General features: G+C 41.7%; 1 protein-coding gene across 1 annotated transcript in view; it reads right to left on the reverse strand.

Moving 5' to 3' along the window:
• The window catches only part of spon1a (spondin 1a), a 69078-nt gene extending 52612 nt beyond the window's left edge, over window positions 1–16466 (reverse strand). The window contains exons 1-5 of the mRNA XM_041939226.1: window positions 16235–16466; window positions 15060–15166; window positions 10827–10960; window positions 2483–2556; window positions 1894–2016 (exon numbers count right to left, since the gene is read on the reverse strand). Of these exons, the coding sequence (XP_041795160.1) occupies window positions 1894–2016; window positions 2483–2556; window positions 10827–10960; window positions 15060–15166; window positions 16235–16466 (670 nt within the window). The remainder of the gene's footprint in view (window positions 1–1893; window positions 2017–2482; window positions 2557–10826; window positions 10961–15059; window positions 15167–16234) is intronic.
• Between the last annotated feature and the right edge of the window lie 217 nt (window positions 16467–16683).

Below are 16683 nucleotides of genomic sequence, written 5' to 3' on the forward strand. Positions count from 1 at the left end.
TGGGTATAACTTTTTAATGCAGTTTTGGCAGGGACTGGTGAATGGGGTCAGTGTTGGGGCAGGTTTCCATCTCCAATTTGTGGAGATGTTTTTATAAGATACAAGGGAGGGAAATCAAGGAGTGACATTATGTGTACTGATAGGTGCAAACATTAATGACCTGCCATAAATTTACAGGCCTGTGTTAAGATGGAGCCTCATAAGGACCCGACTGCCCCTTTTAACCTCTCTCTACAGGTTAAAAGGACTTGCTAATCCATGGTGTATTCCTGGACCTCAGGGCAATGCTTACAAGATAGAGACTTAAAAGAGACATTCAACGGACCCCTCATTAAGCAGTGACGTACCTGGTACCAGGTCATCAAGATTGTTGTTCAGCAGTTTTGTTCCCAATTTAGGGATTATAGTGGACTTGTTTCCACTCAACTAACATTTTTCCGTCTGTAAGAGAATCTACACACTATGGTTTTATTAATTATTTTGTTTTTTTATTTATAGGGGGCAGTGCACATGAAATTACAATGATGTGGATGTTCTGATGGAGATGGAAGGCTGTTGTTTTGGTGTATACGACGTAAATATATTGCATCTGTCGAGTAACAGGAAATTGACTATGATGGAATGCTTTTTTATTTGGTCAGTTAAAACATTGTTAAACTCTCACTCTTTCTCTTTCCCACTCTCTCTCCCATGAATCCAATAAAAAATCTTTTGTTGACAGCTCGGCCATACACAATCTCAATAAACCCTGCGTCCGAGCGGGCTGCCGGGGTTGAATAGCCACGCGTTGCTGCATGACTTACAATGGGGACAAATGGGAGAAAGAAAATAGAACTGCCAAGGTTATCATGTTGGCAGTGTTGGCCTGTTTTAAAGTGGATTTTTGGTCTCAGTATGTGTGTCACCACAATGGTCTACGGCTCCAGTGCTTGAAGGACACGTGTTAAAAATAGAAGGATGACATAGGACATATGGGCATCGCTGGTGCCTCAGTGCCACTTGCACCAGAAAGGAAAAGTCACACCAAGTCTACCAAGCAAAATTTCTGTTTGTTTTTGATTGGAAATTATCATCGGAAGTCAAATAAGGAACGATTTATCATGAGCTTACCGTACTGTAGTTAATATCGTCCAGTGCAATCTGTGCAGAGTCATAATAACTGGTTACCTAGGATATGACTTTGTGCAAGGAGAAATCCAACTGTAGCATCCTAAGAGTCGGGATGAAACAGATACCACACAGCTTGCCCTATCCTCTTTTAAGTTGATCTATCTGCGAGGTGTGTGTTTGCGTATCTGTGTGTGAGTGAGTCACATACCAACTACTCCCTCCATGAGACAGTAAATTAGGGCTCCTTTCGATCTCAGGGTTTATCTTATTCCACTCTAATCAGTGTATTGATCTGACCGGTAGGAGCCTGATTTAAACAAGGGAGCCAGTGTAATCCCTAAGTCCATTCACATCCTGACAGTGTGGCTCAAGGTTATACACACATCACATTCAACCATACTGTAGCTCACCACCCACATCACCACTGGAAGCAACACAGCGGGGCTAAACCACCCGCGTCTCAGGACATATCCCAGAGTTTTCGGGGCTATGGTGCTACAATTGAGATTAAAGGATAAAGCTGCTGATTATCTGTACTTTTGTTAATCTCAACAAATGCTATTAAAAGACCAAAATCAACAATGTTTTAGCCCGTTTCTCAGTATATTCCGACTTCTCTACCCAATCTGTGGCTCTCAGCCCCATGGCCCAATCATTCATGTTCAGGACTTAAATCTTTTAAAAAGGTTTAAAAGTATGTACTTTTATTTTTTCTAAAAAGAGAAAATAATTTCCTACAACAGCTGGGCACTGTAGGAGGAGAGCAGAGGAGTTTGTGCTTACGTGGATAGTCTTTGGGATGAATCTTCTCTGACCAGTTCCCATAGAAGGTGACTCTGTACTTGGCTGTTCCACAGGCACAGCAGTCGAGCAGAGGTTTATCTGTAGTGTCTCCATACAGGGATTCTGTACAGGAATGAGGGGAGAGGAAGGAACCACGGAGAGAGAAATACAGAAGACCATTAGACAGGCATAGAGAGATTGCTCATTAGTATATGGAGCAGATGAGAGAGGTGCCCATCATACAGGAGATGGGTGGTTTAAGAAAGTGGGGAGCCGAGGGGAGGAAGAGAGGGGGGGGCATGAGAAAAGGGGAGCATGTGCAGCACAGTTCTTTTGATCTGTTGCTCAGTGTGGCATCCAATGTCATGCACAGCCAGGGGTTACACTCATTTACAATCATTCACATGCCAGAGCATAACAGCAGAGAGGAAAGTCCCTACTTCAAAATCAAGAATGAAAGAAAATAGAGTAAAAGAAGACAGAAAAAAGAGACCATCAGTAGGGAGTGAAATAGAGTACCAGCAGGGAGATTGAAGGGATAGGAAATTCATGGTAAATTATTTATTCCATGTCAATAAAAGAAGCCTACCTTTCTCACACATTCGCTTGGTGAGTGAGCCTTCATCCTGGAAATAGATTATCCTCTTCTGCACAATGCTTGCCCTGCACAGAGAAGAAGAAGAGATGGAGGAGGTGAGGAGTGAAGTTTGTTGGGGAATCAGAACCAAGTGCAAATGTAGGCATAAGGGGCAAAAGTACGAGTGAATGTCACAGTGGGAAAAACTGGAAAAGTTGAGAAATATTTGGAGAAGCAGTGAGTTAAAAAAAAAAGAGAGCGAGAGAGAACAGACAGCGGGACATGTGGAAAATCTTGGCTTTTAAGCTCTGATAGTCTGAACAGTGGATTGTGGCAGATGGAGCAGGTGCAGAGTTATTCATAATAATCTTCCTGTTTTTTCAGAAGACTCCTAAAAGCAGGTATCAGGGCCCACAGGGAAACGGCTAAATCAGGCTGTCTTTCAGACAGAGGCATTCAGTGTCTCACACAAAGACCACAGAAAAAAATGCATCAGCATTAAGATACTCACACACATAGAAATCAGAGTTTGAAAGGCTGAAAAAGAGACAGCAACTGAAAAAAACAGCAACCAAGAGAGAAAATTTTGCATTGTAGAAAGTCTCTACTAAACAAGCAAGGGAAATATGCATATGCAAAGACACACTATATAGTCGGTTATGCACCGTGGCGATAAGAACTGACTGACAGGCCAACAGTAACGCTCCACAAAATGTGAGGCCTGGCAGAGCTAGGAGCTTCTCTAGATTGAGCTGTCTAAGAGGCTTGTTCCACTGGGTGGTGGGGAACACAGGTCTGAGAGGGGCCTTGACATGTAAATCAGCCACAAACAAACCTTTTCGGAGGCCAGCAGACTTGAGAAAACAACAACAGACAACAAGCCTCCAGGCACCTAACTTCCTCACAAACACCAGCCTTTTACACCAGGCCTGGCTGCAGGAAGGTTTCCATGGGGATAAAACCCAACAATGAGATGCTGGATGGAGGTGCCGGGGTAAGGTCTGATCCAGGTGGGCCCCGTCCAGCTGGACTGTTTGGATACCATTTATTCTGGAGTATCACACTAAGCTGAGCTGTGCTGTGCTCCGTTGAGCTGAGCTGATCCCAGAACAGGTCTCTCACAGCAACAAAATACATACAGTGACCCAAGGACAGAAAATGTACATTAACCTTGAGGATGGCAGAAATTGGATATTCACCACCTCATGAATACCTCACTTAATTTCCAATTTATAGGGAAATACACCAATTCAAGTCAGTAGTGTAAATGGACCCCACACATCTCTCCAAGGTGGCTTTTAAAATACATGATAAATTATGACTTATTGGTTTGGAGACTTGCACTGTATTTTAGTATTTGTACAGTCCAGATAGTACAGTATCAGTGAATGACAGATAAGTATACAAGTTTAAATATGAGCCTCAATCAAGAACATTTTTGTATTCTTACCCTAGACTTCTTTTACATACATTTTACAAACGACACCCAATTTGTTTGGTACACGTCAGATTCACCAAACCTCTAACCATTCCTGTAAGTATTGCCTAAAATACCCATCCAAGGCATACCCAAAGTAAACTGAAAGCTGTTCTTCAACCATTTGGAGCACATGCATGGTTTTGGTCTCTTTTGAAATGTAACACTGGATTGGATTATTATGAGACTTCAGTGATGACTTCCTTCAATTTCATAATGGGTTGTTTGTTCGTTGTTGGTCTTGATTGTACCTGCTGTTGTGACTGTATCTTGAAATGGCACGGATCAGTTCACGAGAATCTTAGCTTTCCACGATGTGTGGCATGAGTACAAACTTAACGTAGCATTTGTGTCAATAGACAGGCAGACCATTTAACACTCAACACTTAACTGCACAAATGTGTTATAAATTGATTGTTTCTGCCTGATGATTTGTGATTTGTGATTTGATGTGGTAGCATTGTAGCAGCTAACAATAGCTAAAGCGTGAGAGTATGATAGTATCTTAGCAGTTAGTATTGGTAGCTAGCAATTAACATTAACAGTATAGGTGAATCTAGCTTTATTGTCTTCTTCTGTTCCTCTTAGCAGGTAGCGGTTAGCACGTAACATTAGCTAAATGGTAGCATCGGAACTGTATTGTCTTCTTCTGTTCTTCTTAGCGGTTAGCATTAGCATTAGCAATAGTTAAATGGTAGCATCGGTACTGGCCACTACCTGGAGCATCTCTGGGTCAGTTGAACGTGGCGGTGCTGTTTGGATTGTGTAGGAGCAGTGTGAACTGGCACTAGGGGGGGTGACTCTGGGACGCCGGAGTTCACTGCCTAACCTCCTGGAGGTGTAGTGGGACTAAGTAGGCGAAACACTGTTGAAGGGAGGTTTCCACCTGATGACCCCCAGAGACGTGTTAGGAATCACTGCTCTTTGGCAGGTATAGAGGCAGATTAGAGCTCCAAGGTTCTTCACTGAGAATGAATCCTCTTTTTGAGCACAAGTATCTTGTGTTTAAATTAACTAAATATATGTAGCAGTTCCAATCATAATATTAGGGACTCAAAACAATTAGAAAATATAATTAACTGTTGAGACAGGTCATCAGAGTAGCAGAAAAAAAGAGAGAATGATTTGACATGAAGCAGGATGCTAATAAACATCTTCACTGAGTGGAGGAAAGCGATTAACTGAAAAGTGATTGTAAAGAGGCGGGTCTGTCTTGGTATATGAAAGACCATTCAGGCCATAAATCACACTAGACCTCCTACACACTATTATCTTGTACTCTACTACTACTCACAGCTATACTTACTAAAGCTGCACTTCCTTACTGTAAGTGACTGAAAATAGACAGCATCTGTAAAACAGAACAACAGTATACATACTGTGCAATTAAGTTAAAAGTTAATAGTTGTGGGAGAGAGCTTGAATGAAATGGTAAACAAAAAGACTTGGATTTGAAAAGGCTGTACGTCACCGCCGCCTTCACACTCAGTCAAATTACCATTTTAGTTAAACGCTCTTTTACACGCTACTACTGGTCGCCATATGCAATGTCTTTACTTCTCATAGAAAATCACTCACACACATAATTATACTCTTTCAGGTACAGTACACTCATTCTGTCCAACACACACACACACACACAAAACTCCTCTGCCTCATACGCACTATTCTCCCTCTTATCATGTCTCTCACACACTCTGCTCTTTCAATCTCACTGAAACACACCATAAGTCGTTCTCATAAAAATATCATTCTTGTATAAAATATCACTTGTCTGTATCACGTGCATTCTATAAAGGGTATATTGGTGCGCTTGTGCGATCACGATGATGAGTGAGAGAGCACGTATGATCTATGGCTAAAACAGCCAATCATGAAGCGGGTGAAACAATTCAAAGTAAGCGACACCACCGGCACCTCTCTAATTGTTCACACTTTAATTCAATATCACCCCAATTTCACATATCTCCCTGAGAGAGGGGAGCACACTCTGCCTCACTGCTCGCCCACTTTCCTGGGCTGGCCAGACAATCAAGCAGAGTAATGCTTTATTTAACATCCAATTTAAATTCTATCTCACGTTGCCGGATCCACACCACCACCGATCCCAATCACCCCAAAAGTGCACTGATTTGAATGTGTGTGGGGGTGTGAGAGGGAGTATGTACAGTGTGAGAGCTGAACAAAAAGAGAGAAAGAAGAGAGAGTGACAAAGAGAAAAAGAGTAAAAAGAGCGAGATGGATATCGTCTTTCTATGGCTACATTTACATTTGCATGCCCAATAGATATGCAAAAGAAAATAACTTGTCATTTTGTTCTATCTGCTCCTGCTCCAACCACAGATTAAATAATTTCATTCTGTTGCTGCTGCTGCTGCTACAAACACAATTAACATACAAGAAACAACTAAAAGACAGTACATAAATTGGCTGCACAAAAGCAAATGCAATTACATTTAACTTCTATGTATCTGCTTGACTATAGTGTCGTGTTGAAGTCCTCCTTGATCCATCTTATCATTGTGCTGAAAGAGATCAACAGGTTCTGACAGATGCACATGGTTGTGACATTCTCCATAGATACACTGTCTCACTTAGCCCATCAGAATACATCGCACAACCACAACACATCCCATGCCAGAGGGAGATGACAAATAAATTGCTTCCTACCTACAAATGGAAAGATAAAAGATAGTGGCAACTTCAATGGCTACAGCAATATATGGATTATATTTTGATGGGTTGACTCTGACTCTGTGGAACACCCAGGACGCAGCCAACCACAGGGGTTGAGCTGTGGCAATCGCTCCTGACTAGAGCTCCACTTTTTGTCATCAGGCAGGTCATGTTTGATTTTACCACTAAGTTCCCTCTCATGAGCAGAATGGAAGCCAATTATTTCCAACCCAATTAGACATAAAGCTAAACATTTGATTCAGAACAAAGCCGAGTGGAAAGACAGACAAAATCCCTCTTCACTACAATTTGCTTTGAGGGAAGTTTGACAATTAGATCTGATATGTAAAGAACGGTCTGGATAAAAATCAGGCGCACAGATGCCCCTTTTCACCAACATGGAACGGGTTTCTTCGGGTTTGCACTCCTAATTTTGAACCAGAGCATTTCAACCAAAAATAAATTGTGTCAAAACCCGAATAGTTGGTGCCCAGCTGGAAGCATAAAACAGCAGGTTTTCCTTGACCTGAAGTGTGAACCATGATGATATCAGTGGGCATGTCATCATATATAGACTGGAAAGAGAGGCTGGAGAAGGCCATTTATCTTGCACATAATAGTCTCCTACATCTGCTTATGATTAATTGCTGGTCCATGCTTGTTTTTTGGATAAAAACAAATGCCTATAATAACAGAACAAAAGCGTGCAGGCAATCACTGCAATCTGCCATCTTGCTACTATTGTTTATTTGCATTGTGCATTGTGCAACGCCATCCGTTGATATCCCATCCTTGATTACAATGGTTCTGCTCAAAATGAGAAAACGGGCTGATTCGCTTCATTGCACCAAGGTTCCAAGTATCCTGAATGGAACCGGTTAAAGAGAGAGATAGAGAAAATATGGTGGAAAAGAAGGGGAGATGGACAATGTTTTACATTTAACAGTATTTAACAGTCATTCATCTAGCATTTCCAATCAAGCAGTAGTAGAAAAAGCCTGACTAATGGGTAATAATGAAAAAAATAAAGTTGAAAAACAACAATTTCACTTATTTCTCCAGATTCACTTCTTTTTCCAAGTTGTGCCTCTGACTAAGATTTGGTTCTGATAACCTGCTCAATTTTAGATACAGTTTCTATGTCGTCTATGCATATCTATATATTAATCCAGACTAAACAGTTCTGTTTGGTGTGGCAAGTAGCTTGTGAAAAATAAGATTAAAAAAAACTCAGCAGGCTACTCCTCTTATTAATAACCCACACAATATTTAATCAGCAGTTCGTACTTTGGCTGATTAACTCACTTTCAGGTTGTAGCAACAGGTTGTGAACATTCAGCCCTCACTAAAAACTGTGGTGTTTTAATTAAATGATTCCAGACTTAAAAGACAGGTAAACCTAAAGGAAAAGAATCTGATTCAATAAGGAGATTCGATATCTCTGACCACACCCCGCATCACGACTGCACATAGTGCAGTCTGTTTTTGCAGTCTGTGCTCTGTTTTATCTGTATCCACACCTAACAGTGATGTCAGTGTACTGAACACACCCTGAAACTTGTCTGTATCACTGCAGGAAGGTGAGAAATCCAACCACTGAAAATAAGCAAAATAAGAGTTTAGCATTGCAGGGGTCAGTTACACAACACCCAGCAAGATTTCAACTTGTAAAATACATTTTTACAAAACAAGAGTGGCATTCCAGCAACAGAGACACGGTGAAGGAAACCTTGGCGCGATTTGATTCCAGCACACAAGAAAGACGAAAATAACTGGATTCGATGTTACGACTTTCAAAGTCAGTGCTCTGAGTTCAGGAGTTTGAATGATCATCGTTGCCTGACCCTATCATCACGGACCAACCTTAGACGGAACCAAACCACCAAGCTCAGTCTTTCCAGCTAAAAGACAGCAACTGCCCATCAATTATACTGCAGCAAACCAGTCGGGAGGAGCATGACTCCTGGGACAACATCTGAGTCACAACTGCTTCTAACTAACTAGAATCTAACTGAAACACACACACACACAAACACACCTCTAATTTCATGGCCAGATGTCGTTTTTTTTTTTTTTTTTTTTAAATAACTGTGATTTTTTAACAGGCAGGCGGGCCGACGGGCAGTCACAGAGCTCTCTGGGGATACAAAATGAAATTAAAAACAAACATTTACCCTGCCTGTGGTGGTAATGGAATTGTCCTCTCTGTGCTAATCTATAATATCATTTCACATTATCGTGTTGTTTCCTTCTGTGCATATTTGTTGACTGCACTGACTCTGTGTATATGTACTATTGTGTCTCTGCTTGTATGAGCTGTACGATAACACAGCTATAGCGTACATGAGTGTCTCTGAACAGTCTTATATCATTGTTTTTCATTTGTCAGTTAATTCAAGGAGATGCATCTCCTCAATGAGACTTTATTAAGCCTTTTGCTGTGTTGCAGCACACAGACATATAAAAACCTTGTGATCTTTGTGACTGCTAGGTAGGCAGAAGAACAGTTGCAAATACCCACTCCCAGCCTGTAATCATGACTTTCAGAGGCATGTCTTTTGAACTACAGGTTTCTCACTCTCTCCCTCCCCTATTGTCTGCTCCTTGGTATTACATCCATATCTCTGCACTTTCAAGTATCTCTTTCCAGGCTGTATGCTCTGTCACACTTTCAACTTTTTTTCTCTATCGTTGTGCTTAACTGAACACAATTCTGCCATCGTCCCACTGGTCCCTATGAGGAGAGCAGAAGTGCCGTACAACGTGACCTGCTGCGAGAAAACGACGACAACACCGCAGCAAAGATGAAAACAAAGAGGAGATGGATAAAAAGCGAGGAGGAGGGAGTGGGGAGCAGAAAGAAGAGTTGCCCCAGTCTGAGAGAGTGCAGGAAAGCTCAGGCAGGTCATGAAGATACTTCAGGGAGACGAGGACGAGGGAAAGAGAGAACACAGAGATACAGAAAACTCATAACACTCTGTGACTGTCACATAATAACATGCATTACTAAGAATTGCAACCTTTTAATCATCTCTTGTAGAGCAGAGATGAAGACCAGGCAGCAGAGAAACTGCCTGTGTACGTAAACAGTTAAATAATGCATTGATGAGAAGGCCTTCTGTGAGTCACAGTCCCTCAATATCCTTCTACCTCCTATATTTCCCCACAGTACTGGATTAATAAATGGATTTCTGCCATGATCTCTCTTCAGCTGAACACGACTGCATGTCTGTATCTAAGCAAGCCCAGAAGGCACACAACAACAGCAATGATTGGTGTCAATCAGCCACAACAATAACAAAGGTCATGAATAGTTTCTGAAGCCAAGCGGAAATGAAAACTTGATAAAACCTTCTGCATTTGACTGTGCTTAGCCTGGGGGAAAGGATGTAATGAAGCAGAGTTGCTGCACATGTGGACTTGACATACTGTAAGCTGGTAGCACGGCTCACAATTCCATCATACACACACTAAACATTACATGATTAAATCTTAGATATAAGTCTGTATGACAGAATTAAATGTAAGCTAGATAACCAGTCTTGGAAAGCACTGACAACTTAAAAAGGATCTAGCTAAAAAGTTGAAAGGGGAATGCTTAAAGCCATCCTACTGCAGTACAGTTGCCAGTATCAGTGGTACCAGTGAAACTAACTGCTATCAATGTGCTATTAAATGCAATCATAAATTTGAATCACCAAAAAGATGACAAGTTATGGTGGTTGAAAAAAACATTGATACATTGATCATCTTAAAACATAGGAGATAATTACAAATCAAATATAGCCTGTTTCTGATACATGATGGGACTTAAAGATTGTAGCGTGGTACTGATCAGGCAGTGATGCAGGATGAATAATCGCCATTTAACAATTCTAAAAAAGTTGGGACGGTGTGAAAAACACAGATGGAGGATGGAGCGAGGTTCACCACTTTGTGAAACTCTTGTCGGTCAACACAGTTTGTTTGCAAATGTCCCATCTTTTTCATCCTGCATCACTGCCTGATTGTTGAGTTGTAGCAGGGGGAGGTCTGACTCTCCACATCACCAGACCTCTTATGACATAATGAATGACAGTTCAAGTTCAAGGACCTGTTTCTTAGCATTAATCCTCCACTGGTAGTTTATAATGTCTCTCTAAGCATTTGAGCTGAGGACTCGCCTTTGCTCATTGGGCTCAGTATCAGTTGCTGCGTACATACTTGAGCAAGACACAGCCGGAGCCACTAGGGGGCGCTGTCCAAAACACCTGGATGCTGGTGCGTCTGCGAGGAGTGCTCTCTGTCACTGCAGGGGGGCAGTTGGTCATAAACTGTGTTTCTTCCTCATCAATTATCTGTAAAGCATGCGCACACACACAGACAAAGAGATAAGCAATGAATAAAAATGTCCTCATACAAGGGGCAATTAAAACATCCGCACGTGATATTATTCATTATGTATTGAAGCATTTCAAATTAATTTCCTCTCCCATTGTCAGCTGAAGCACCTATAAACATAACTAGCAGGTGAAACTGACATTAATTTCACATTTTCAGAACATATCAAGGGATTCACTTCAAAATAAATTAAAAAAAAGAGAGTTGGGCAACTACAGTTAAAACAGAAATACATCATGTTAGTCTTCAACCATTGGTTGTGGTTGTCTGCTATTTAAAGCATCTGACATTAGCTACATGCGTTATGTTGAACTTAACAGAATTCTCCCACGGTATGTTGAGCATCTCCCCAACTGGTCGCAGAATAAATCTGTGATATGATTAACAGGAGAGGAGAGAAGTAAAAAAAATTCTGTCACTACAGATTTACTACTACAGGAGTATAGAGGGAATCAGGTAATCAAGTAATCAGGAGTTTTTGGTCATAAGCCAAAAAGGTTGGGAGTTACTGTGTCAGAATAAGAGAAATAAAACAGCTGATGGTTGGATAGTTGTGGCTGGATACTGACGTTTCCCTCATTCCACTCCTTGTGAAAATCTGCCATTGTCAGTGTGTTGCAGGAACAAAAAAAGCTGGTTAAGGCATTTGACACCAAACAGCAAAGCAAATAATGCAGTCTAGTGAATGGGTGATACATTGCACTCTTCTTCCACTTTCAGTATTGCATGTCAGCCTAAGACCCCAGACTCTTTGGGTCAAACTGATAAGTCCACACACGTTGCCCTCTGTACTCAGGTGCACACCTGAGACAGTAAACATTTCATTGATTTTAACAGGACAGGAAATTAGTAGAGCAGGGCTGCATGAGTGAGCACAGCCAGCGGGCTAATATTTGCCGCCCAGAGACCAAGGATCTGTTTGATAGGAAGTGACATCAGGGCAGTAAAGACGGGGAACTTTCTCACTCCATAAAGCTGTCAGCAGAGAATTTCCTTTGTCATGCCATGTTATGAATGAGTTCCCTCTGAAAGTGGATTGAATGTGGATGTGCATGTCTGTGTGTGTGTCCATGTGAGAAGGAGAGATGGAGTGAGAAGGGGAGCCTGGGAGCTGTGTGTATGTGCAGTCCATCTCTGTCTGACGGATTACCCCCCCCCCCCCAATGTTCCCATGGTTTCGAACAGGCATCCTGGGCTGGTCTGACTGGACTACAACACATGTTGAAACCATTTAAGTCTCATGGGAATACATTAAAAACCTTTTGCAAAAAGAAGCAAGCAATTTGTTACAAAATGACCAATGACCCATTTCTTCTTGTTCGTGTCTAATTCCAAGTTTTCAAATCTTCTACCAAGAGACAGACAGTGTCGGGAAAAGAGAAAAAGAGGGACACATTACTGGAAAAACGGGCTTGTGTTTCTGGGCTTATGCAAGAATTTATGCATCAAAAAACGTGCTTGGCTCTACAGAAGCTGCTGGTCAGACCCAAACGATGACATCCAACATCCATCTAAAACAACACGAGGACTTTGGAAAAGTCCTTGTGGAATTCTGATGTAAAGATGATGCACCCGCAATGTCTGTTATGTCTGTGATGATGTCATATGTTGCACTCTGGGTGGCACCGATTTCACCCCTCACGCAGCCACCTAACAATTTGCCTTTTCTTGTTCTATCATCTCGCCCTGCTGAGAAGCAATGTCTCGTTACACATCGCCAGCATTGCCCTGCTGGTTTACACTCTTGCCAACAAACACACACACACGCACACGGTGGCAGCTGACCTTCCCAGAAAGCTCAATAAAGGTGCTTTTCATCAAGTCGGGAGCTGTCCTGAGACGGCTGGGATGGGGCACACCAGCGGATTTCAAATGAGCTGTATGTTAAATAAAGCCTGACGTCTTCTGTTGCAGCTTCTTTTCTCTTTCTTTTCTCTCAATGCCTGGAGGCTGGCCCTCCCAGAGCTCTTTCAGAATGGAGGAATAGTGTGTGTATGTGTGTCTATGTGTTTTTTTTTTTACATAAAAGACATAAAACATGAAGGACTAACTGAGCAGGTGATGATAGAGGGGATTTCTCTTCTGAAAGTTTGCTTTCTGACAGTTTATTTTTAACTGTCACATGGTGCTCATAACAAGACGGGTGATCATCAGCAGCCGTGAAAAGAGAGCTTCAACTTCTTAAAATCCAGCAGGCGCCTAATCAAAGGCAGGTCTCAGTAATGATACATCCATTCTTTTTACTTTTGATGCCAAAGGCTATAGTCACACATCTATCTATCACATCTAGCATTCTCTGTGCACTCAACACTCAAGTCTCATTCATATGTGGAGCAAAGCGACAGAACATGACTAAATTATGTAGCGTTTTTCCCTCTTTACTCCTGACGTTTAGCGCCCTGTCACGCCACGCCACAGTCCGCCACATGGCTGAGGAGCACGCTCAAGGCTAGCACTAAATAACGACAGCATGAAATCAATTGCAAGGACAAATAAAAACAGAATAAGCCTCGCCAGTGATAACGCCGGGTAATGATATGTGAGGTGCACACAGGACAAAAATAAAATGTTCCTGATTTTTTATGACGTCCCATATTCAAGGCTCAGGTTCACTGAGAGTGCCACAGCATGGCGGTAACTGTGATCAAAACAGCCTGAGGGCTGCTGTGCAAACCTCCCCATGTATTGTACTACAGGTTCAATAAAATAATGGGGTTTTATGTGGGAAGCGACTGAAACCGAAAGGTTCACAAAAGTCTGAAAAGGGGACCTCCACACATGCTATTAAACCCATTTAACAACTGCTTCTTTACAAGGTCTGCTCTAAAAAAAAAAAAAAAAAAAAAAAAAAAAAAAACACGATTTCAAGTTCTGAGCAGGACTGGGAATTTTGGCTTAAGTTAAAACTGGGCGCCTGCGTGTTCACCCTGCATTTTCTTATTAGGAATACACTGTATAATGGTATAGTGGTTCTAAAGTACATCAATATTTCTTAAGTATTTTGGGTACTTGATAATAGCTAAAAAACAAAAACTCTGTCACTCATTTATTTAGAAATGCTTTGAAAACAAGATGTCATCTTGTGCACTGTAAGCTGTAAGTATGAATTTCTTGAAGCTGCATGGGAGGCATGACAGCAGAACAAGAACCACTGAAGAGGAATGAATTTAAAGGTTATGAATGTAATACTACATTTAAGCTTTCATACTTCATACTTTCATACTACTGACATTATATTACTCTATATAATAATATTATTTGCAGAATAATTTGTTACATTCTAGAAATAAAAGAAATGTATAAAGCTTATTGTTGTATTAGAGCACATGATTGTTATCCTCACACTCGGTGTGTCTCTCTCTACCACTTGACTCCTCACACAGCATTGCAAAGGCATCACATATTTGGCCATTATCACATATGCGTAACAGCACCGGCTTCCTTGCCTTCTCTCTTTCCTTTGGCCCCACTCCCTTCTCTCCCTGCTTCCTACAGTACTCCAGCTGGACCCGCCTGTGCAAAATGCTTATTAGGCTTTCAACTACACCAACTGTACACTTCCTACATGCGCGCCTGCTTGTGCACACACATCTCCTCAGATTCCACACGTGTGTACTTTCACAGCCTGGCAAAGCAATGCTGCACGGCTCTGAGCCTAGAGTAAGCTCATTTCATATGCTATATCAAGCCTATTAGAGGAGGTTAGGTGAGAATAATCACACTTTGACATGTGAAGACAGGAAGGATGTGGACAGAAATCTGTAAAACCCCCCATCTACAGTAAGATCTGTCTATTTTTTATCTCTCTTCACACATGCTGGAGCCCAGAGGAAGGATAGCATTGACATTACGATTGAGCCAGGTGTGAGAACCTGTGCTGGTGTGCTGTCTTTTGTTAAAGCCGAGTGCTCAGTTAAAATGTGTGATATGAAGGATGGATATTACGCTGCGTGAGTTAATTAACTACCATGTAACTGTACTGTGATAATAGAGAAAAAGAATGTTTTGTATGTTTCTGATTGTGAAAGCAGTCATAATAATCAGTTGCTATTTTACCTGGAAATTTCCGATGTAGTCCTCATCCCTGTCTCCTTCTGTACCCTCCTTCAGGGCAATAAGGGTGAACCCTCTGAAGTATGAGGGGCTGGATGCAACCAGAGTGACTGGATGGAAGCAAACAACAGCGACAACAAGCATCAACTCACGGAGAAAACAGCAGAACTACGATCAAACACAAGTGGTGAGTGGGCTTAGTTACATTTCGAAATAATACAATGTGTCAAACTGTGGTGGATAAAGGGCAATATATTCTGATGTAATTGTACTGATTGTCTTCTTTCTTTCTTTTTTTGAACAATCACACGTTGCACCTGTTCTTGAGGATGTAATTCAGATAACAGTAATTATAATGGTTCAGTCTTAGCCTGGAAGTATTTCAATAAGATGTTTAAGATAGTGTTTTTCACTCATTTTGCAATCAAGCAGAACATAAAAGAATGTTAATTTACTTTGGGGAAAATTTAATTTCCTGTACTTGACAACTTTATCAGCATATTAGGAGACGACTTCTTTATAAAAGGCTCATTTCTAGTGTAGGTGATGGCAAAATAATTGCATAAATGTGATTTCTGACTCGGAGCTAATCCAGTTACGCGATTCGGTTGATATTAAACTATTTATGATCAAATCAGAAAAGAATGAACCAACCGCAGTGCAACATATTGTGGAGAGCAGAGCAGCGTGAGCCTTTGAGATTCACACACAGCAGATGGCACATGCCCATTAGCAGCACCCAATAACTTCCACTCTCGACAAAAGCATGAAATCAGGGACTGCTGGCTTGAAAAATCTGTTTTAACTATGAAAGAGAATACCAAAATGCCTGAAAGAGATCGCAAAGGGATTTGGCTTTATATAAACCTTTTTAAATTTTGATCATAAAGGAGCGGAATGTTTACTCATGGGTGTTCACAGTAGGTTTAAAGTAAATTGTCTTCACCCTCGGTATTTAGTTTAATGCATATTTTCTGACTAGACGACGGATAATCTCTTTACTCACCAGATATAGTTTACTTTCAGGGCATTTACACTTGCATCGCATGAAAAGTAGACTCTGTAGAAACTTATGTTAAGTTTGCATAGTCTCCTGGACGTAGATTAGTGTTTATTTGACACTGCGCACATAGTGCCAATAAGCGCCGTGTGCGTAAAATTCGCGGATAAACACGAACCTCTGTATGTGCTCCCTGGCTGATAGCTCTCCGGGTCTCCCTCAACGCGGAGGCGAAACTCGTTGTTGACCTCCTTCCGATTGCCCTGAGCCCGTAATATCCGACTACAATACCCGTCTGACTTCCCGGCTCTCTCAGAGGGCTCCTCGGTGAATGCAGACATATTGCACGCTGCGGTGGAGATGAAGCAGAGCAGGAGCATAACGCGTGAATGTCGCCCGGTTGCTGTCATCGTGTAGGTTTCCGCCAGTCAAGTTGATGAGCGGAGTAGAAGGGAATAATGTCGTGTGAAAGGAGGGGGGGAGAAGAAACGTTCGGCTCCCGTTGCACTTCTAAATGAGAGTCCAAGTTGCCAACTGCTGAAGTAGACTTCTGCTCAGCTAGGAGGGCAGATCCATCCCGGTGCGAATGACAGAGAGAGAGAGGAGGAGGAGGACCGACTGGGATGT

Source organism: Chelmon rostratus, chromosome 1, assembly GCF_017976325.1.
Source record: "Chelmon rostratus isolate fCheRos1 chromosome 1, fCheRos1.pri, whole genome shotgun sequence".
In the NCBI taxonomy this organism is placed as follows: domain Eukaryota; kingdom Metazoa; phylum Chordata; class Actinopteri; order Chaetodontiformes; family Chaetodontidae; genus Chelmon; species Chelmon rostratus.